Here is a 23,847-nt window from a genome sequence, read left to right on the forward strand (position 1 = left end):
TCTCATACTGATTATGGCGGAGCATTTATCCGGATTTGCTTCGATGCCGCGATGAGTCAGCAGGAAACCGAGGAATTTTCCTGCTTGGACGCCGAAGGAGCATTTCGCGGGGTTCAATTTAAGTCGATAGCGCTCCAAAGTGTCGAAGGTCTCTTGCAGGTCGGCGGAATGCCGAGAGAAACTGTCCGACTTTACCACCATGTCATCCACGTATGCCTCAACGTTCCTTCCGAGCTACTCTGCCAGGACCTTGTCCATGAGCCGCTGGTACGTCGCTCCTGCGTTCTTCAAACCGAAAGGCATGACCCTGTAACAGCAAGTAGCCTGATCGGCTATGAAGGCCGTTTTGTCCTCATCAACAGGATGCATTCTGATTTGATTGTAGCCCGAGTATGCGTCCATGAAGCTTAACAACTCATATCCCGAGGCATTGTCGACCAAGCAATCTATGTTGGGCAGTGGGTATGAGTCTTTCGGGCAAGCTTTGTTTAGGTCGGTAAAGTCCGTGCACATCCTCCAGCTTCCATTACTCTTTCGTACCATTACCACGTTCGCCAGCCACGTCGGGTATTGGATTTCCCGAATGTGGCCGGCTGCCATCAACTTCTTCGTCTCCTCAACTATAGCCTTCCTTTTGTCCTTGTCGCCACCGGCCCGAAACGGGCTTTCGGCATTCGCGAAGGATGGTTGGACTCATTTATTTTGGTTTTGAAAATGTATTGGATTATTAGAACGACTTATTCTCAAACTGAGACCTTGTCGATCTTATCCAATTTATTTATTAAAAGTCTCACTAATCCATATTAATCCCAAGCGGGACCCTCCATGGTTTAGTGGTTTTCGCAAAAGGAGGGTTCGTGGAGTCGCCACCAATGTTTTACTCAAAACATTGGAAAAAGGGATAAGGCAATTGATTTAAAAATCAACTTTGGCCACTACAACCAGAGTTGGGTAAGGGAGTCGGTTACGCGTGGGGAAGGTGTTAGCACCCCACGGCGCCCCTTTCGGGTTCCCTATAACAGATTATTTTTAAAAGAACAGTATAAAATTACTAAATTACCCCTATTTATTCTAAGCAATTATAAATTGACTATCTACATGATGACAGTTTAAATATGCACACAGAAAGCAGTAAAAGGAAGGATTGAAGGGAAACCTCTTGAAGCGTGCTTTTATATTGCAAAGAACTGGGAAGCGTTTTGGCGTTCCCTCGCTCTACAAGCCCGCTCCTCGCTCTCCTAGAACAAAATTTTAACTAAGGGAATCAAAAAGATTTCCCCTCGACTAGGTTCGATCCTCAAGCAAAATGGCTCGGGGCTCAAGAACTTCGTCGGATCGACTCCCAGAGAGTTTTCCAGGGCAGAACACTGCTCAAAAACCCCAAAATACTCAAGGAGGGAGTCAAAACTGAGTGAAAAAGTGTGGAATGACGTCCAATTGACGTCATATTTATAGGGAATAGGCGCAATACGGCCTACAGGGCCAATACGGCCGTATTGAAATTTTTGAACTTCAATACGGTCGTATTGAAGTTCAATACGGTCGTATTGAAGTTCAGAAATTTCAATACGCCCGTATTGAGTTCGCTGCGGTTGTATTGAAGTGTCAATACGGTCGTACTGACTTCAGTACGGCCGTATTGAAGCTTTAATACGGCCGTATTAAGTTCAGTACGGCCGTATTGGGCTTTTTCCCTCCACTTCTTTATTTTGAGCTATTCTAAGACCTCTAGACCTACAGAGAACCCTCCTAGGGCCTTCGAGGAGTCCTTCTGGCTGATTATCCTTCAGTCTTCGAGAGTCTTCAAGCTTTATTTCCGACCCGGACAATTTTAGGGGTCTACAGCTGCCCCCCCTTTACTTAGTCGGACGGCCTCTTGGTGTATCGGCTGACAAGTAAAGGAGTTGACCCAATTGTCCGGGTATTGTGCCGACCTTCTGACTTGTAGCGTCTTCCGGTGGGAAAATGTTGAGTAGCCTCTCCAGGTGGGTGCATACCTCGGCGCTTCTGACATCCTCGGTAGCTGAGTTTACCTTCTCCAAGGTCAACTTCACTCGACGCCCGAGCCGGAAGTTGGACATCAACGCGCCTCTGATGACGCTGATGGTTGAGTACCGTCTCTCCAGGCTTAGCTTCACTCTTTGTTCGAGCCGGAAGCTAAGTATCCTTGTGACAACGGTAGCAGTGTGAGTTTCGCCTCTCCAGGCTTAGTCTCGCTCTTTGTTCGAGCCGGAAACCAAGCACCTTTGGGACGACGGTGAGCAGTGTGAGTTTTGCCTCTCCAGGCCTTGCTTTGCTTGTTGCCCAAGCTGGAAGCTGTAAGTACCGTCTCTCCAGGCTTAGCTTCACTCTTTGTTCGAGCCGGAAGCTAAGTACCTTTGTGACAACGGTAGGCGGTGAGTACCCTCTTTCCAGAGATAGCTTCGCTCATTGCTCGAGCCGGAAGCTGCATACCTCCGTGTTTGTGACGACGGGGTAGCGTGAATATCTCCTTTTCAGGGATTTGTGATGATTTTGTCTCCACAGTCCACGATGCTGCTTCGACGGTTGTTTTTTGATTTTGTGCCACTGAGGGCTGGATAACGCAGGGATCCGTCTAGGGGATGTGCAGTCATTCACAGGTTCCTGTGCCCCAACTTGCATTGCATTGTTGGTACCCTTGGGGAATTTCTGACTCCTTGGGGTATAGACACAAAGATGCTCTTTCTGATGTGAGCGGTGCCTTATGATTGGCTGACGTCCTTTCGACGTTGGTGGAGTATCCCGGTTATCCTTGTTCGGGTAACTCTTTTTGATTTTCTGATTTTTTGCTGCCTCTGTGTAGGCTGTTATCCGCTGGGGATTCTGGATGTTGATTTTGTCTCCACAGTCCACGATGCTGCTTCGACGATTGTTTTTGATTTTTGTGCCACTGAGGGCTGGATAACGCAGGGATCCGTCTAGGGGATGTGCAATCATTCACAGGTTCCTGTGCCCCAACTTGCATTGCATTGTTGGTACCCTTGGGGAATTTCTGACTCCTTGGGGTATAGACACAGATGCTCTCTCTCTGAGTTGAGCGATGCCTTATGATTGGCTGACGTCCTTTCGACGTTGGTGGAGTATCCCGGTTATCCTTATTCGGGTGACCCTTTTTGATTTTCTGATTTTGTAGCCTCTGTGTAGGCTGTTATCCGCTAGGGGATTTTGTCATTGGTTGTGATTAGCCTCTTCTGTTAGGCGTATCGGCTTGACGTTCGATGTTTGGCTAAGAGCTGGATTCCACTTGGGGAATACTTATTGATCTTTTTATGATATTTGCTTTTTGAAGGAAGTGCCTCTGAGTAGGCGAATTATCTTGATGTTTGATGATTGGCTGAAAAGCCAAATTCCGCTTGGGGAATTGTTATTGATTTCTTTTTTGGGTTTTCCTTTTTGAAGGAGTGCCTCTTGAGTAGGCGACTGGGGATTTGAAGTCCAGTGTTCGGCTGAGTGCCGGATTCCGCTTGGGGAATATTTATTGATATATTTTTTTTGATTTTCCTCCTTTTGCAGGGATGCCTCTGAGTAGGCGATTGGGGAATGAGGGATCTTATGTATCCCAGAATATTATTTAGGAAGCCTCTGCAGGCTTAGCCTCACTCAGCGCTTTGAGTCGGAGAGCTATCTTCCACTGAGGAAGTGTTAAGTCCTTTGACTTGTATATACTGTTTGGATGATCGCACTTTCATTGGGGATTGCGTCGATTTTGCTTTGATAGCTCTCGCTGGGGATTCGTTCCGTGAGCTTGAGTTGAGGTTTCTCTGGGGAGTATTATTTCTGCGAGCCTCTCCAGGCTCATTTATTCTGATGAAGTATTATTTCTCCAAGCCTCTCCAGGCTCAATTATTCTGAAAGAGTATTATTTCGGCGAGCCTCTCCAGGCTCAGTTATTCTGAAAGATGTGAAATCTTTGTCTTTTTTGTCGACTTTTGACTTTTTCTGTATGTTTGCCTTTTTTGTCATTTTTTGGCTTTTTCTGTATTTTTGCCTTTTTTGTCATTTTTTGGCTTTTTCTGTATTTTTGCCTTTTCTGTTGTTTTTCGGCTTTTTCTGTACAGAAATATCTCAGTTATTATGAGAGAGTATTATTTCGGCGAGCCTCTCCAGGCTCAATTATTTTGAGAGAGTATTATTTCGGCGAGCCTCTCCAGGCTCAGTTATTCTGAGAGTATTCTTTCGGCAAGCCTCTCCAGGCTCAGTTATTCTGAGAGTATTCTTTCGGCAAGCCTCTCCAGGCTCAGTTATTCTGAGAGTATTCTTTCGGCAAGCCTCTCCAGGCTCAGTTATTTTGTGGGAGTATTGTTTCGGCAAGCCTCTCCAGGCTCAGTTATTCTGTGGGAGTATTGTTTCGGCAAGCCTCTCCAGGCTCAGTTATTTTGAGAGTATTCTTTCGGCAAGCCTCTCCAGGCTCAGTTATTCTGAGAGTATTTTTTCGGCAAGCCTCTCCAGGCTCAGTTATTCTGTATGACGCTGTTGATTTTCTGAATCTTTGCATTTTGTTTGCTGTTGTCATACACAAGCAATTTTTCTATTTTTTCTTTTTTATGCAATTGCCTCATGATGAGGTCTTTGAATGTGCAATTAATTGTGCGCGATGCACAAAATGCAAGTTTAATTTATTTTATTTTTTGGAAAAAATGAATGGCTTCCCCTATCCTCTTCTTCTTGGAGGAATTTTGTCATTGATGTGAGGGAGGATTTCTGTTATTGCCAATACGGCCGTTATTCATTTCAGTATGCCCGTATTGAATTGAAATTTTGTTCATAACCCTGATTTTAGTACGGGTGTACTGAACATGGTACAGGCGCATTGTTTTTTCTGAAATTTATATTATTTATTTTTTTGTTTTTTCAATAAACAGAGAATAAGTGATCTTCCAGTACACCTATCATCTGTATGCATGTATGCAGTATGATGCACCTAATTCTATTTGATTCTTTTTTCAAAAGAATTAACCGATGCGTTTTTGTGTTTGGATTTTGCCATTCCTCCAGACGGACTGTGCGCTGCCGACTTCTGTAACCGAGGAATGATGCGTATTATATTTGAGATTTGGTGTCATCAACCAAATGATCCTTCCCTTTCTTTAGAAGATGTGTCAACCCTCCTATTGACCACTATATCTCCATGTTTCCACTAGATTATTCAAAAATCGTTGGGACAAGAGAGAAAAGAAGGAAAGGATATATTTTCAAAAGTTTGTGTTTTAGAGGGGATTATTTTATTTTTGAAAAATTGTTTTTGTAAGCATGGATGGCCAAGGTAGGCTTATTGTGTTTAGGTTTGTTTGTTTAAACACTTATGAGGTTAAGCACATCTTTGTTATTAATGATTGTGCTTTGACAACTTGGATAGCTTTTCTTGAGCCCCTTTGTTGAATTCAATTGATGGTACCATCATGGATTTATTTTGTTTTTCTTTTTTGACGGCCCTAACTTTTGCCTAAAACACCCATTTGTGATGTCTTAGCGGGCTTTTGTTTTTGTTCATTATTTTGTGACCCTAATTTTTGCCTAGGTCACCCTTTTGTGGGATTCCTAGCGGGTCTTTTGCTCTTTAGGATTTCTTTATCCATGATGGCACTTATTGAGGCCAAGAAAAGGTGCTCCAAGTTGACACACACACTTCCACATAAAAATGATGTGGGTTTATTATTATTAAGATGATTTTAACCTCATTCATGTTTATTCAAACAGGGTTAAAATAATGTGGTCTAGAATTTTATTGCAAGCGAGAAAAGAAGCAATAAAGAATTAATGAAGAATGATTTTATTATAATCATAATGGAAACATGTGCCCTATCGAGGCTCGGGGGTCGGGCTATCCCCGAGGAGTGATCTCTAATAGTCACTGAGTCTATACATCCCTATCGGAAGGAGAAAAACATTTGACGACGACGACCGGCCTTGACGCTTGTGAACCGGCCTTCCTAAAGATCTGGCTTAAAGAACGTCGAGAAGGATCTTGATTCCTCTTCGTTCTTTGATCTTTGTTAGGGTTGTATCCTAACCCTTGTTTCCCCGGATTTATCCTTGATAATGGGTAGCTCCGGGATTCTTTGGGAGTCCTTGCCTAATCCTTGTCCTGGCAAGTATCCGTTCTTGGTGAGCATGGAGGCTACCTTCTTCATTTCTCGGGGAAACGTTTCGACATTGGCGATTTCCAATGCTTGGAAGGCGGTTTCTAAAGCTTCCTCTGCTGCATCCACATAAAGTATGTTGGATGGCTTGCTGATGAGTATGTCATCTTTAGCTTGTTCGGTCACCAGTTTGTCACCCACTATGAACTTGTCTTTCTGGTGGAGCGTAGAAGGAATAGCTTTCGCATCATGAATCCAAGGTCGGCCGAGGAGACAGCTGTATGCGGGAGTAATGTCCATCACTTGGAATTCGACATTAAAGATAGTGGGTCCAATTTGGATTGGAAGATTGATCTCTCCCACCACTTCTCTTTTAGATCTATCGAAGGCTCGAACGATCATGTTGCTCGGGCGCATTTGGACTCCCTTGATTGTCAATTGCTTGAGCGTTCTTTTTGGCATCACATTCGAGGAAGATCCATTATCTACCAAGACTTTAGCGATGTGATACTCCTTGCACTTTATAGAGATGTGCAAGGGTTTGTTGTGGTTTGATCCCTCGGCGGGGATTTCTTCATCGATGAAGGTGAGGTGATCATTAGCCTTGATGTGACTAACAATCCCCTCAAACTCGTCTTGGGAGATTGTGTGCGACACATATGCCTCGTTCAAGACTTTCAACAGATCTTGTCGATGCGGTTCGGAGCTTCGGATCAACGACGACAGCGTAATCTTTGCTGGCGTCTTATGAAGTTGATCCACGATGGAGTACTCGCTCTGTCGGATATATTTTAACAGCTCGTCTGTCTCCTCCTCGGATTCTTTTTCCTCGGTTTTCTTTTCTTCTTTTTCTTTATTCTTGGGGGCTTTATCATGAAGATCTTCGGGAGTGTAGATCCTGCCACTCCTAGTCATGCCCCCAAGTCCAGCGATGTTGGAGATATCGCTGTCGGCAGAAGAGTGGATGTCGTATATCCACGGCACAGCCTTATTTGATTTGCAAGGGAAAGGCCTTGGAACTGTGATCCTTAATGGTGTTGGACCTTCCCCTTTGTTTGTCTTGATTACCAACAACGGAGTTGATGTGCGCTTGCTTGGCGCGGTTGTTGGCTTACACTTAATAACAAATGGCGTGCGATCCATCTTGAACATACGCATCGATTATTTCTTTCTTTTTATTAATGTTTATTAATGAATTACTAGGAGAGATGTATGAATGACTCCTAGATCTCTCCATGATCTATATGCATGATATGAGATGATGAAGGTGAATATGCATGCATAGTGTTTATTTAACTAAGCATTATCATGTTTTTAGGATATCCCTAAGATGATGCATGATATTGCTTGGTTTGGATAAATAACCCTTTTTTCCTTTTTTTTGGGTATTTTGTTTTTTTGTATTTTTTTGGGTGAAAAGGGAAACTACCTACATGAATGCAATGAAGGTAGATGTTAACACCATGTACTAGAAGATCTTTATTTCTATTTATTCTTTTTATTTAAAAAAGAATGTTGTATGTTTAAAAGGTGCAAATGTATGCTCATACAATGTCACATAAAAATGCACAAACAATTCACTCATCCACGAACAGTCACGAGCGAATCACGAGGTAGGGGTCTCCTGCAGAAAAGTGCATATTCAAGGAGGATCTAACTGTTCTCACTTGGTCAAAGGCCCCCAAGGTGCCCCCATTATAGGGACCCAATTCCTCTCATCGTAGGTCGATGGAAAGCTCCAACGCACCGTCGGACTCGAGTTCATGGTTATCACCTTGAGTGATGCTTTCCGACAACGGTCTCATAGGCTCCTATAAACCCATCAACCGGCCGTACTAACATCCACTCCCTATGGATTACCACTCATGCCCCCGGGTATAGAGGGAACTGTTGTGTGCAAAGGTTTGTGTACAGTTTGTATTTCAAACAATTGCGGAAATTAAACAAACAACAGTTATTAAAGCCATATAATAAATCATGTTATCATACAAGCAAGGGGTAATAAAGTAATTTTAACTATTATTTGTTAAAAATAGTCTGTCACTAAATGGGACTGACTCTCGAAGCTTCCCCAGTGGAGTCGCCATCTGTCGCCACCGGCCCGAAACGGGCTTTCGGCATTCGCGAAGGATGGTTGGACTCATTTATTTTGGTTTTGAAAATGTATTGGATTATTAGAACGACTTGTTCTCAAACTGAGACCTTGTCGATCTTATCCAATTTATTTATTAAAAGTCTCACTAATCCATATTAATCCCAAGCGGGACCCTCCATGGTTTAGTGGTTTTCGCAAAAGGAGGGTTCGTGGAGTCGCCACCAATGTTTTACTCAAAACATTGGAAAAAGGGATAAGGCAATTGATTTAAAAATCAACTTTGGCCACTACAACCAGAGTTGGGTAAGGGAGTCGGTTACGCGTGGGGAAGGTGTTAGCACCCCACGGCGCCCCTTTCGGGTTCCCTATAACAGATTATTTTTAAAAGAACAGTATAAAATTACTAAATTACCCCTATTTATTCTAAGCAATTATAAATTGACTATCTACATGATGACAGTTTAAATATGCACACAGAAAGCAGTAAAAGGAAGGATTGAAGGGAAACCTCTTGAAGCGTGCTTTTATATTGCAAAGAACTGGGAAGCGTTTTGGCGTTCCCTCGCTCTACAAGCCCGCTCCTCGCTCTCCTAGAACAAAATTTTAACTAAGGGAATCAAAAAGATTTCCCCTCGACTAGGTTCGATCCTCAAGCAAAATGGCTCGGGGCTCAAGAACTTCGTCGGATCGACTCCCAGAGAGTTTTCTAGGGCAGAACACTGCTCAAAAACCCCAAAATACTCAAGGAGGGAGTCAAAACTGAGTGAAAAAGTGTGGAATGACGTCCAATTAACGTCATATTTATAGGGAATAGGCGCAATACGGCCTACAGGGCCAATACGGCCGTATTGAAATTTTTGAACTTCAATACGGTCGTATTGAAGTTCAATACGGTCGTATTGAAGTTCAGAAATTTCAATACGCCCGTATTGAGTTCGCTGCGGTTGTATTGAAGTGTCAATACGGTCGTACTGACTTCAGTACGGCCGTATTGAAGCTTTAATACGGCCGTATTAAGTTCAGTACGGCCGTATTGGGCTTTTTCCCTCCACTTCTTTATTTTGAGCTATTCTAAGACCTCTAGACCTACAGAGAACCCTCCTAGGGCCTTCGAGGAGTCCTTCTGGCTGATTATCCTTCAGTCTTCGAGAGTCTTCAAGCTTTATTTCCGACCCGGACAATTTTAGGGGTCTACAGTCCTCTCCAAACTTTCGCCTTTTTTGGATCACTGGCTTCGCCTTGGGGTCAACCATGAGATGGTGACATAAGAAATCGGGATCAATGCCCGGCATATCCCTGGCGCTCCACGCGAAAGCCGATATGTTACTCTTCAACACAGTTACCAAACCTTCCTCGTCTTCCTTGCTTAGAGATACACCAATCTTGACCGTTCTCCCCTCAGCCAAGGTAACCTCCTTCACGTCCTCCGCCGGGGTTGGACGGGTATCGAAATGACTCACTCTCGGATCCAACTCGATTGACTGGACCCCTCGATCAACCTGTGTCACATATAACTGTCTTCTCGCCCTCAGGCTGTCCTCGTAGCACTTCCTTGCGACTTCTTGATCGACACAGAGGACCCCAACCTTTCCGCTGGGTAAGGGGTATTTCAGCTTCAGGTGGGGTGTGGAGATGACCGCTCCCAGCTTATTCAATGTCGGCCGTCCGACTAGTATGCTGTAGGATGACTGAGCATTGACCACCAAGTATCGGACAGTGATAGTCTTCATGTGGTCTCCCTGGCCGAAAGTTGTCTCCAAGTCGGCATATCCTCTAGCTGTTACCTGATCACCTGCAAAACCAACTAATGTACCTATATACGACATAAGACGATCAGTCGGAATTTTCATACCAACAAAAGCTTCCCAAAATAGTATGTCTGCCGAGCTGCCTTGATCTACCAGTACGCGTTTCACGTTGTAACCCATGACTATCGCCGATACGACGATAGGGTCATCCTCATGGGGTGACACACCCTCAAAGTCGGCGTCCGAGAACGTGATGGCTGGCCGAGAGGGTCTCTCCCAACCGGAGACCGACAACACTGACCGAGAGTATCTCTTCCTTGCTGCTGAAGTCGGACCTCCACCAGCAAATCCCCCGGCTATGGTGTTGAAGTCTCCATGTACGGCTTGTTGATGAGTCTCTGCACTTTTTTCAGGAGGATCTCTCGGGGGAGATCTTCCTTCACGCCTTCCTGCTCTGGTGTTTTCTCCTTCACGCCTACGTCGCCTGTCGGACGGGCCCTCCTCCTGTTTACCTGCAATGAAATTTTTTAAGCGTCCTTCCTTGATGAGGCGCTCAATCTGTCGGCCGAGAACGAAGCAATTCTCGGTGGTGTGCCCATGGGTCCGGTGGAATTCGCACCAATCAGTTTTATAAGGCCCCAACTGTCTGTCGGTCGCCGCAGGGAACTCGAACAGTGATGCGCTATTGACGTCATGCAGCAGGTGTCGCCTGGGAACATTGAGCGGAGTGAACTTCTCCTCTTCCCTGTTTTGTCTCCACTCGGCTCTTGGCTGACCGACATGATCGGCCTGCCGGTAGTTATCCTCCTTTGTGTTGTAGCGATCGCGTCGCTTACTCCAATTTGACCGCGATCGGAGATGCTTGTTAGTTTCCTTGTTACTGCCTCCTGCCTCTCGGCTCTCCGCTGCTCTCTTACTGATCTGCCCCTCCTCCGTCTTAATGTGGCTTAGTGTGAAGGCTCTTACTTCCGACATCGTCTGGCAATTTGCTCTTTCTAGCGCGACGTCGAATGCACCAGACCTCAGACCCTTTTGGAATGCGATGACAGCCATCCTCTCGTCCAAAGATGCTATCTTCAAGGCGACTTCATTGAAACGCTGCAGGAAGTCCTTCAACGACTCCTCCCGTTGTTGCTTGTGGTCGAATAAGTCCGACGTAATCGGTGGCTTCTTCTTGTTCGCGGCGAACTGTGCCATGAAGAGCCGACTGAAAGCGTCGAAGTCGGTGATTGATCGATCGGGGAGGCCGCTGAACCAATCAAGTGCCGCCTTCTTGAGTGTTCCCATAAACAGTTTGCAACGGACTTCCATGCTCCCTCCGCAAATCAACATCTGAGCTCGGAAGTCCGTTAGATGTTGACTAGGATCCTGCAATCCATCGAAAGGCTTGACCTGTGGTATACGATGATCCCTAGGGATGGCCTCGGCTTCTATGGCTTCCAAGAAAGGCCGAAAATCCCTGGGGACTTCCAACACGACATCCTCCTCTGCTAGCCTGGTGCTGGCTTCTATTCTGGACTGTAACTCATCCGCTTTCCTCCTGATCTCTTCGTTTTCGCGCTGAATGGCCTCCTCTCTCTCCCTGGAGTGTGCATTATCCTCCCTTAGACCATTGATCATGGCCATCATCTCCTCCATGGTCGGTGGTTGCGAGTTGTTGTTATTGTTGTTGCCGCCTCTCGCCATGGTAAAGTGTAGGTTTTTTGTGTTGCTTGGGGCGTAGGAAGAGTTTCACCGTAGCCCCACGGTGGGTGCCAAAATGTTCTGGCCAAAGGGTGGACTAGGGTTTTTTCCTAGATCGTGCCTTAGAGCCAGAACATTCAAAAGTGTAATCTGCCTTCTCAACTCTAGGATTTTGGGTTTTATGGTGAGTTGTTCGTGGGCCTCTTGGACCCCGAGGATCAAGGGATTTTCCTAACCGTTCTTATCACGTCGATGCGGGATTAGCAGGAACGAACTCAGTCGGGATCCGACCGACAGGGCCTATACCGAAAGTCCAGCGAGGTACATGTCGAGAGGTCCCCTTGTAGGCGAGAAGAATCGAGCTTACCAGGTCAAGTCGGGCCATGACCGAATAGGCTCGTACTGAGCCCTCCTCCGGGTTGATGCCAAAAAGGAGATCGCGGTCGCCTTATTTCCAAGTGTCCCTAAGGCGAGAAGGTTTAGGGCCTGGAGGCCTAGTCGGGTAATTGCCGAGTGTAGGGACGTTAACACTCTATCACCATTAAGGAGATTAAGTCGGTCCATGACCGAGACGGTACAATATATCATAGTGTTCTGATTCTTACCAGCCAGAAACATTCGAATACAACATTCCAATAATTTAATATAGATATTTTCATTCTTTCAGTACGTAATATGTAACAACAACATGATTTTTTCTGTCATCAATTATTTACTTGTTCTCTTAAAAATTAGTTAAAATTTAAACACAGAGTTGAAACGAAAACATTTTATACGAAAGCGATTAGAACTAAGGCAGCCCATTACGTCACAGGTGAATTCTCTATATTATGTGTTCTGTTTCAATTGCAAACTACAAAATAAAAAATTCGACAACTGAAGTGAACGACTTTCAAGAGGCTCAAGATTCTCAGGTTTAGCCCCTTTACGTGAGAATTTTCAAATGAATCTAATTGCGTTGACAGCAAAGAATGTCGAATCACCGCAACAAGAAACCACGACTCAGCGATTATTTCAAAGATTCCTTAAAAAATGTCCAAAATTTGTAACCTTTTAAATTCAGAAGTTTACCCCACAAAACAGAATTTTGTTAAAAACCAACTATGAATTCAAGTTCAACTTCAAATTTTAATATGGTGGCTTTTGCCAAGCGACGCATCGCCTGGGTGGAACAACAAAGCAGACAATGCGTGGCAACTGAGTGCGGCATCCTTAGTGGGCCTACAGAGTGTTCCTGGGCTTGTGATTCTGTACGGCAGCATGGTAAAGAGAAAATGGGCGGTGAACTCGGCCTTCATGGCCCTGTACGCATTTGCCTGCGTGCTGATCTGTTGGGTTTTGTGGGCCCACCGCATGGCGTTCGGTGCGAAGCTTTTGCCGTTGGTGGGAAAGCCCAACCACGCTTTGGCGGGGAAGTTTCTCCTTGCGAAGTCAACGATTGGGTATTTCCCGATGGCTGACTTTGTGTTCTATCAAATAATGTTTCAAAATTATGAGTATATGCATACACTCCTATAAGATGTACTTTTACCTAATATACTAGAGTTTATTGTTGGTGTAAGTTTTTATACTATTAATTAATTAAAATGGAGTTTTTATATTATTATTTATTATAAAAAATAATTAAATTGTCATACAAAACAATATATGATTGGATTGGATGACATATGTCTGTAATAAGGGCCATAAAAGAATTATAATATGAGCATACAATGGGGAGGGAGAGTGATCTTGCGAGTCAGTGATCCTCCCTCGTTGACTTCTCTAGTGCCAATGAGACTCATTCTTAGTTGAGTTCCATCTTGAAAGATGAAAAAACCCTTCCTCTCCTATTTAGAAATCTTTTTGCATTAAAATTATGATTTTGTTATCCAATAATCTTTTGCTTTTGATTGGAACATATATAATTCAGTTTTATATTATTTTCATGATATTTCAATTTATATACAATTAGTTAAACATTTAAAAGTAGTTTATGCAAACAAATTAATTAAAAATGTTACTTGCGAAAACTATATTTTAAATAAAAGTTCCTATCCACAAATGGCTTATAAATTCACTTTTAACCAATTGTTAGAGAGAAATGGTTTGTTTGCAGAGTCCTCATGAAACATGTAACTAATAAATGTGGATGAATGGGTGGCAGGTTGGTCCAAGAATTTCACATGACCGACAAAACTTTCCACCAAATAACATAATTCACATGCTTGGAGGTGCAGGGTTTTTGTGGATGGGTTGGACAGGGTTTAACGGTGGAGCTCCATTCCAAGTGGGAGAAATCGCATCGTTGGCCATCTTCAATACCCATTTATGCACTGCCACAAGCTTACTTGTTTGGCTTACACTCGACATGATTGTGTATACCAAGAGCTTAGTCATAGGTGCCGTCCAAGGAATGATTACTGGCCTCGTTTGCATCACATCAGGCGCAGGTAATAAATTAAACCTCGCATGTACACATACCACTCCTAAATCCTAATCAAACCAATAATGTCATGGCTTGTGGTAGAAGTTACGTATCATATGCTTACACGTTATAAACACAGAATTTGATCCTATGCGAAAATTCGTCGGATCAATGATAATCTAGAAAAGATCTAAACACTTCATAATGAGGGGCCAAATTTTTTTTTCCTTCTAATTTTATAATTATTTAAATATTTGACTTCAAATAATGTAGTACAATAGTTAAAGCTTACAAATAATAAAAAAAACACTTTTAGAATTTCACAATATTGTATTCATTATATGTCGTTTTTCACAATTTATTTTTAGTTAAATATATTTTTATAATAATTTTATATTAAATGTATTTTATATTCACTATAAAAAATGAAATTTTCAAGTGAAGGGCCAAGGCCCTTACCTGCCCCTCTACATCTGTTCCTAAGTTATATATAGTGTCATGAATGGATATATAGGTAGAAAATCAGTCTTTTACGCCACTGTTTTCTTGTCGGTCAAAACAAAAAAAAATCGACGTAAAAAAGATGCGGTGACATTTTTGTAATTTTTGTGAACTTTTTTACGTCAGACTTGATAAGGTCCGACATAAAATGTAAAATCTACGTCAGATGTATCTTGTGTCCGATGTAAAGTTTACATTTTACGTCGGACTTCTATTATATCCAACGTAAAAAAGGTTTCTATTTACACACCCACATTGCAAGCAAAGGTGCAAGAGGCGGAGGGTGTCCCGTGCATGGAGGTCGCACCTGGCGTCGGGGACTTGGAGCCTGAGCCGCGAGCAGGGGAGCCAGCTCCTCGCGCAACAGTTTCGGCTGCATCCACAAGGAGGAGAAGCGCAAGTACTGGGTTTGGAGAACCATTCACGATGGCAACAAGAAGAAGCTTGATTTGCCCTACGCCTTTTGTGCCTAGAAGTTCACCTGGGATCTCCACTCTGCCTTTTGCTTGCGACGCGGCTTTGGCTTCCACGACGATGGCGAGCCTGTCGTTCGGGCTTACGTTTGTGAGAACGGTCACGTTTCCTTTTCCCATGTACACTTAATTGCAAGTTTCCTTTTTTATGTATTTTTCATTTCCTTTTCCCTGTCTACTTTCCATCTTCACTACTACTTGTTCTATTCTTCATTTTTTTTTAATATTATTATTTTAAATCTTCTGCGCCCTCTCATTTCTTCTACATCTGGAACGGGTCGTTTTATAACCAAAACGGCCCATTCTGCTTGCAGTCATTGTGTGTTAATTGTCCATCTGGAACGGGCTGTTCTGCAACCAGAACGGGACGTTCTAGATGGATAATTAACACACAATGACTGAGAGCATAACGGGTCATTCTGGTTACAGAACGGCCCGTTCTAGATGCATTAAATTTGTGCCATCAGAATTTTACGTCGGTTCTTGGCATGCCCGACGTAAATTTACATCGACCATCACAACCGATGTAAATTTACGTCTCCCGCATCAACGTCGGAGGTTTTTCCGACTTAAAACCCCTAAAATAACAGACATAAAATGTACATTCTGTACTAGTGATAATATGATCTAATGAATTAGGGGATATCCTAGTCACCCTTTCAAAAATAAAAATAAAATTAAAGAGTGATTAAAAGTGAACAAATGTTAACGTATACATAGGCTAAAATACCTTTGGATATATTATTTTATTTATTTAGTGTTAGATTGGGATTTAAACCTTTTGTTTGTGCATGTGAAAAGGATTGGTGGATTCATGGGCAGCAGTATTGATGGGAGCTTTGTCTGGTTCCATTCCATGGTATACTATGATGGTGTTACATAAAAAATCAGCATTCTTTCAAAGTGTGGATGATACACTAGGAGTTTTTCACACTCATGCTGTGGCTGGTCTTCTTGGGGGACTCCTTTCTGGAGTCTTTGCCAAACCTAAGCTTCTAAGACTAATGTATCCCGAGTTGCCTTATTACCCTGGCTTATTCTATAGCTTTTTTGATGCGAAATTGGGTCTTGGCTTTAGGCAAATAGGGTTCCAATTACTAGGAGCAGGTTTTGTTGTTGTTTGGAATGTCCTTGTTACTAGACTCATTTGTATTCTTATAAGTCGTATCGTGGATCTTAGGATGCAAGAAGAGGATCTTGAGGTTGGTGATGATGCTGCTCACGGGGAAGAAGCATATGCATTATGGGGTGATGGAGAGAGAATGAGGGTTACTCTTCGTCTTCATATAAGTCCAACTATTCCTTCCTTGTGTCGGAGAAAGTTTTCAATTCCTCTCACTAGGAATGAAGAAGAATAGATGTTGCATTTTCCTTGGATTCTAGTTCCTATGTTATGATGAGTTTGATAAAAGGAATTGGAAGAATTTTTGCAAATATGATTTGGTTGTTTTGTAAAAATTTGATTGTGCAAATTGTATCGTTAAGGTGTAAAAGTATTGAGCTTAATTTCATTTGAACTCGAAATTAGATCCGTTGTGCGTCTCTGACCTATCCAATAAACAAAACTAAAAGAAGAAACACATAAAAATAATAATAATGGAGAATTAAAGAGAAAATAGAGAAAAAAGATGGGTGGGTTAGAAAGAGTTGGAGAGAGAGCCTTTTTGATAGAGATGGTAAGGAGGAGTGATGAATGTTCTTCTCCTTAGCTCTCCTTATGCACGGATCTTCTTCAAGGAAATAGAAACCAACGTGATGAACACTAGATGGAGGATGATTCACGGATTGGAAGAAGGCTTAAGCCTTGGATGGAAGCATCCAAGCTTAAGGTTCAAGGGAAAGCTCACTTCAAAGAGGAGGAAACCTAAAAGGGTTCCTAAAAGTGTAGCTCTCTAAATTCGGTGACTCTTGAAGAAATTTGGCTGAATAAGCTCTCAAATTTCATTATTCTCAAAAGTGAATACAAAAATGTGAAGGGGGGACTTAAGTATGCACGGAAATGAAGCACATAGGCACCTAAACCAAAGCTACACAAATTGGCGCCTAAAGTTTGAATTCAAATTTGAAATTTGAATTCAAACTTTGGTGCACATGTGTAAGTCCGAAATTTTAGGTACCAAGGTGCATTTAGGTCTGATTTGAGAGTCATTTAGGGTTAATTTGAGTGTCACATGTTCAGCCACCAATGGTGCAAAACATGTGACTCAAATGTAACTTAAATGGCTTCCAAATTAAACCTAGTTTAACCTAATTAGCATACTTTAGTATTCCTTGTATTTTCCTATTCTAATGACCTAATTACATTGGTCAAACAATTACAATGGAAAGGAAAAATTACAAGAATGAAAATGAGCCCAATATTGGGTACCAAAAGCCCAAAGGCCCATGAAGCCCAAAACTAGGCCCAACAAGCCTAAAACCTGAAATGCTACTCTATGTGGTCCAAAATACAAGACCAAAATATATGATACCTATACTAACATGATGTATACAAAACATATGAAAATAGCTATAACAAAATATGGCCCATGAAAAGTTTAACTTGGGCCTTCCCAGGCCCATCAGGCCCATTGGGCCCTGACTGGCCCAAACCTTCATGTCTAGCCAACTCCTCTTGGCTCCTTCAATATGACACCTCTTGCCTTCCTAGGCATGATTCCATCATCCCCTCCCTCTTGAAAAGGATTTGTCCTCAAATCACGAGGATGCATGGAATAAGAAACATCACCTACATACACAACAAACCATGTATAAGAGGTGACATGTTTATGATGAGAAAATGGATTATGGATCCTAAGAGGAGTCCTTATATCTAGCCTAAGAAAAAATAAACTATCAAAATTAGACTCCCTAAAAGTAGAAATAGGCTCCTCTCCTAAGCATAACCTAGAAGTAAAACCTAAGAATGTAATAACACTATGACTAAGACAATGAAAAGAATGATTTTTAAACACTACAATATCTTGCCTAAAATACCCTAAATGGTAGCCTAGGCTTTTCCTAAAATATAAAGAAAAGAATACTAGAAAACGTCCTAAACAATTTTGAATCATATTGTTTGGTAGATAAAATGTCTTGGAAAATCTTGAAAACTCATATAAACTATTTTTGTCTTGTAGGGAAGGGTGCAAATTAAGTTCAAATAAAGATGAACTTCCCATAAGATCAAAAATAGAATATGAAATATGACAAGATGTATCTATCAAACAATATATTCCAAAATTTGGGTGCTTTATTAGAACAACTATGGTAGAAGGATTCCTAAAGAGAGGAAGGCTATCTTCCTTGGGCACCTCCAAGGAAGTAGCACAAGAAGTGGAACTAAATGTAGTCCACTCCTTTTTCACTACATCTTGAAGTTGAGATTCATTTTTCTTTAGAATGATTTGTTCTTGAATCTCTACTTCATGACTAGTGGTAAGATTAGGGTAAGAGTTAAGGTCTTTATTTATGAAGAGAGTATTTTGTAAATGATTTTTAGTGGTAGAACAACTCTCTTCACTCACAAGTCCTTTAGAGGAATTATTTTCCTCCTTACTCTCCCCTAAGAGCAATGCCTTTTTTCTTTCTTTTTCTCTTGTTTTTCTCAATTTTTCTTTTGCTAAAAGTTTTTCTCTCTTTTGTTTAATAATGTGAATTTCTTCCTCTAAAATTGCAATTTGTGCTTTTTTTTTTCAAGTTTTTCTTTTTCTTTTTTTAAAGCTTCTTGCTTTGTCCAAGGTGTTAGTGATTTAAGCCTTTGAGTAGAATGTGAACAACCTTTTGGAGAGCTTAATTCACTACCACTTGAGAAATATTTTCTCATGATTAAACAAAAGAATTTTTTTGTATATGCTATGCAAAAAGTTATAAAATGTTTTTGGTATTTTCTAGGAATGAAAATAACACTTGGAAGTCTAAGTGTACAAGTTGCACTATCAAGGGAGGTGAGCTACAAAGAGCCACTTAATAACCAAGCCTTTTCAAGTGGAAATCACTAAACTCCTTTGTGGTATCTCCAATTCCCCAAAACTTTTCACAAAAATTTTGAATGCTTTTTCACAATTTGTTTGTTTTTTGAGACTAAACTAAACGTGAGCAAGTAAATCTACACAAGTCTAGACGTTTCAAGGCAGCAAAATAAAGCAATTAAAAGACAAAGAACTTAAAGGAAACAATGTAAGCAACTAGTCGGATATCCTAAGTGGAAGCTTGAAACATATGAAATTTCCAAGCCACTTCCACTAGCACTACACATGAGGATGCTAACAAGGAGTTAGATATACCTGACCAGCTTCTTAATACTCCCTCCAAGCTTTACAAATTGATTTTAAAATACAAGAGAGATTGCAAAATTTAAACTAGCCTAGAAAGCAATAAATGGCGGTTTTGGTGACCAATTTAGTGACGGTTTTTGTGTTCAACTTTTCTAACACTTGTTTAAGTGTCTTAATCCGCCACTAATCCTTCAAATTTGATGCTCCTGGACCTGCAAAGAATCACAACAAAAAAGGTTAATGGTGGCTGCCTCACAAGGTGAAAGGAATGGTCACTCAAGTGAAGGAAGTTTAGGAGAAGTTTTGGTCACTAAATTAGGTCAAATTTTTAGGTCTTAGTGTCCAAACTTTTCCTACTCTTTGTTGAGCAATGCTTGATCCTTGATCAAGGATTTGAGGCCACTTCCAGCATAGGGAAATTATTGAAAGAAAACTAGACAAGCAATAGAAGCACAATTTGAAAGGCTTATACCAAAAGTTAAGAGTAATATGTATATATGACAAGACTCAAAGAGGTTCAACAAGTAAAACTGGAAAATAAGACTCCAAATAAAGCTAGCACTCAGTTAGGAATGTTCCTAGATAGGTACTAGAGTAGATGAACAAAACAAAAAAAAATTGAAAGCAATTGGATAAGTATAGCAAAAGTAGTAGTCAAAACAATAACAAGGAATCAAATGATTTTCTATTAATACACACCTCACGACTTTTTCAATTTAAAATGTCTTATATATATATTTTTTAATTCTTTCTTTTTCTAGTCTCAAATTAAGACTCCAGAGAAGGTGTTTGCCTTTTGTTTCAAATTTTTCTATGATTCCAAGCTATAGAAACCGAGACTACAAGTTAGCCAAAAATTAGATCAAAATTCAAGTAAATTTGAGAAACTAGTGCACTAGTCTTTAGGTTTTGGTTTGGATTTATTTTGAACTCTTTTTCTTTTGAACATTAGGTCTTTAGGCTCTGTTTTAAACTCTGTTTTCCAGCCTCTTAACTCACTTTTTTTTTTTTAAATTTGAATCCACAAAATTAGTGCACTAGAAGTAGGATTACACTTGAAATTTTGAGTCAAAATTTTTTTATAAGATTTTCAATGGAATGTGATTTGAAAACTTAAGAACACAAAGGAAACCTAACTCTAAGGAAACTTGCTAGGACTAATAGCAAATCATGAACACAATAAGGTAAAAGAAAAAGCACATATAGGTAGGCACATTAGAAGTATGACCGAATAAAAAAAATGATGAACAATGTACTAAAAAACAATTAGGTCAACATGCTATTCAAGGAGTTTTTGAACATAAAAGAACTAAACACAAACTCTAAGACAAAACATGGATTAAAAACCAAAATCTAATGCAAATGCATGAAGTCCAATCACGGACACATACAAGAATGGAGAGACTCAAATTAAATCAAAACAAGCACAAGCTAATAGGTCCTAAACATGTTGATTGTGGAAGAAAATTCAAAAACAATCAACCAATGGATCTATGGAACAAAATGTGATTCAAAACATATAGATCCGAAAATAAACTCAAACAAGACAAGAAGAACACAATGAACACACTAGAACACAAGAAGAAACGGACTCAAAAGTGAAACAACTTATCTCCTTGAAGAACCTTGCTCTTGATACCAAAAATGATAGAGATGGTAAGGAGGAGTGATGAATGTTCTTCTCCTTAGCTCTCCTTATGCACGGATCTTCTTCAAGGAAATAGAAACCAACGTGATGAACACTAGATGGAGGATGATTCACGGATTGGAAGAAGGCTTAAGCCTTGGATGGAAGCATCCAAGCTTAAGGTTCAAGGGAAAGCTCACTTCAAAGAGGAGGAAACCTAAAAGGGTTCCTAAAAGTGTAGCTCTCTAAATTCGGTGACTCTTGAAGAAATTTGGCTGAATAAGCTCTCAAATTTCATTATTCTCAAAAGTGAATACAAAAATGTGAAGGGAGGACTTAAGTATGCACGGAAATGAAGCACATAGGCACCTAAACCAAAGCTACACAAATTGACGCCTAAAGTTTGAATTCAAATTTGAAATTTGAATTCAAACTTTGGTGCACATGTGTAAGTCCGAAATTTTAGGTACCAAGGTGCATTTAGGTCTGATTTGAGAGTCATTTAGGGTTAATTTGAGTCTCACATGTTCAGCCACCAATGGTGCAAAACATGTGACTCAAATGTAACTTAAATGGCTTCCAAATTAAACCTAGTTTAACCTAATTAGCATACTTTAGTATTCCTTGTATTTTCCTATTCTAATGACCTAATTACATTGGTCAAACAATTACAATGGAAAGGAAAAATTACAAGAATGAAAATGAGCCCAATATTGGGTACCAAAAGCCCAAAGGCCCATGAAGCCCAAAACTAGGCCCAACAAGCCTAAAACCTAAAATGCTACTCTATGTGGTCCAAAATACAAGACCAAAATATATGATACCTATACTAACATGATGTATACAAAACATATGAAAATAGCTATAACAAAATATGGCCCATGAAAAGTTCAACTTGGGCCTTCCCAGGCCCATCAGGCCCATTGGGCCCTGACTGACCCAAACCTTCATGTCTAGCCAACTCCTCTTGGCTCCTTCAATATGTCACCTCTTGCCTTCCTAGGCATGATTCCATCACTTTTGCTAAAGACAATACAGGTCCTTTATAAAGTCCACTCTTTTATAATTTGAAACACCCCAAGTTTTTTCTATGAATAATATTTATGTATTATTATTTATTAAATATGTTATTTGAGACTTTTAATTAAATAATAAAGTATTTTAAAAAATTAGGGGACTGAAAATTATGTCTTAGAAGTTAATAAGTGTTTGTAAAAGAGAATTGAGGTTTTCTCTCCATGAGCCTAATTATCTCCTTAATTAAGGTTTTAGATTTGGTATTTCTTTAATACTCACTTGTTTATGGTTGTCTTCGTGCCATCAAAAATGTTTAATGAAATTCTTATAGTGCAAACCCTTGCCTTTGTAAGAGTATTTTCTAGGTAAAGGAAGCCAATTATCTCATTCATGAGAGCCAATCAAATTATGGGTAGTAGGGCTTGTCCCTCAACCTCATAGGTTTTTAATTGTATGTCTTATGGATGGGTTGTAAACACCATGAAGCACGTTTATTTATTTGTATTGATTAATTGATTGATTGTTGGTATTGTTTAAGTGAGACTATCCTATGTTTTGGGTGTTTAGGATTCTTATGTATTTGGATGAATTGTATCATATGTATTTATGATTGGAGATAATGGATTGATTTCTTGAATAATACAATATCAATGATTATAGACTTGAGAATGTGATTTATTAGAATATATGCAAAATCTAAGATAATTGAATTGACTTGAGAGATTGTGAGGGGTTTCCATAAAATCCCAAATTTGGGTTTTCATGTGTTTGTATTAAGCATGAAATTCTCCACTCTAAGTGTGAGATTCCTAGATGCACTACTAGAAAAATATTATTTAACATCTACATATCTACATCAGTTTCAAAAGAAATGATGTAAATAAAAAATACGGTGGCAGTTTAGTAAATAAATAAAAGGTATAAACATATTTACATCGGTTTTGTGAAGAAACGATATAGATGTGAAAAATTCTACATCAGTTATTTTATCGACCGATGTATAAATGAAATCATAGTTATTTTACATCAGGTTTAACTTTGCCCGATGTAGAAGCTAAGGCCAAATTTTTGTGCGAGCAAACCCTCTCAACATCTCAACACTCTCGCAGACTCTCTCAACACTCTCAGGGGCACTCTTCTCTTGCTGACCTTCAACAACCCTAGAGGAGCTCTCCCTCTCACCATCTCAACACTCTCGCGGGTGCTCTCAACACTCTTGTGGGTGCTTTTCTCTTGCTAACCATCGACAACTCCGGGGAGCTCTTTCAAAACGACGTGGTGCTCCAAATCCACAAACGCTCCTGGAAGAGCTCTCTTGAAATGTTGTGGTGCTCACGTGTTCATCGTTGAAGGGAAGACCAAAAGATTCGTAAGTTTACCTAAAAACTATTTTGGAATTTTTCAAAGCTTGCTATAGTATGTGATATATTGTGGTTAGGGTTTAGGGTTGCAACGGACCCACCACTCAATCCTTGTTGGAGAGCCTCGCCGGCTACTTGCCTTCGATTCCTGCCGTCGAAAAGCCTCAAACTTTGGATGATGCGGAAGCAGATACCGTCGACACGATTAATGGGTCTGACGAGGTAGTAGGTTGTGACCGTTCTGTAGTTGCTCGACTGGTGATGAGTACCAATTCGGAGCCTTTCAAGTGTTTTTCCATTTTCTATGGTTATTTCAGGTATGGTCACAGGTGCAACTATCTCAACTGTATTCTTCTGCTTAAAGCAAAAGCATCCAACACTTGATCAACTTGTTATTGATTATGATTTGATGCTACTTATCCAACCTATGCTCATGCTTGGAATCAGCATAGGAGTTATTTTAAGTGTAATATTTGTTGATTGGATGGTCACTATTCTTCTAATTATTCTTTGTATAGGTAATGATACAAGCTTTGTACTTAACTTAAAATTAGACTTAATAATATGATTGATTTGTT

The 23,847-nt window shown here is 40.7% G+C and overlaps 2 protein-coding genes and 1 pseudogene across 2 annotated transcripts; 2 read left to right on the forward strand and 1 right to left on the reverse strand.

The window, feature by feature from the left end:
- Positions 1-234: 234 nt before the first annotated feature.
- On the reverse strand, positions 235-11,630 carry LOC109803688 (uncharacterized). Its single transcript, XM_083074408.1, has 2 exons — positions 9,392-11,630; positions 235-593 (listed from the first exon to the last, which is right to left on the reverse strand). Exons 1-2 carry the CDS (start codon positions 11,628-11,630, stop codon positions 235-237), a joined length of 2,598 nt encoding a protein of 865 aa, XP_082930534.1.
- On the forward strand, positions 11,629-13,304 carry LOC109803689 (ammonium transporter 2 member 3 pseudogene; annotated as a pseudogene).
- A 427-nt stretch (positions 13,305-13,731) lies between these two features.
- Positions 13,732-16,863, forward strand: LOC145949207 (ammonium transporter 2 member 3-like). Its single transcript, XM_083074159.1, has 2 exons — positions 13,732-14,059; positions 15,810-16,863. Exons 1-2 carry the CDS (start codon positions 13,753-13,755, stop codon positions 16,364-16,366), a joined length of 864 nt encoding a protein of 287 aa, XP_082930285.1. The 5' UTR covers positions 13,732-13,752; the 3' UTR covers positions 16,367-16,863.
- The last annotated feature ends 6,984 nt before the right edge of the window (positions 16,864-23,847 follow it).

The sequence above is a fragment of the Cajanus cajan genome, chromosome 5, assembly GCF_000230855.2.
Source record: "Cajanus cajan strain Asha chromosome 5, NIPB_CcT2T_4, whole genome shotgun sequence".
NCBI classification, from domain to species: Eukaryota; Viridiplantae; Streptophyta; class Magnoliopsida; order Fabales; family Fabaceae; genus Cajanus; species Cajanus cajan.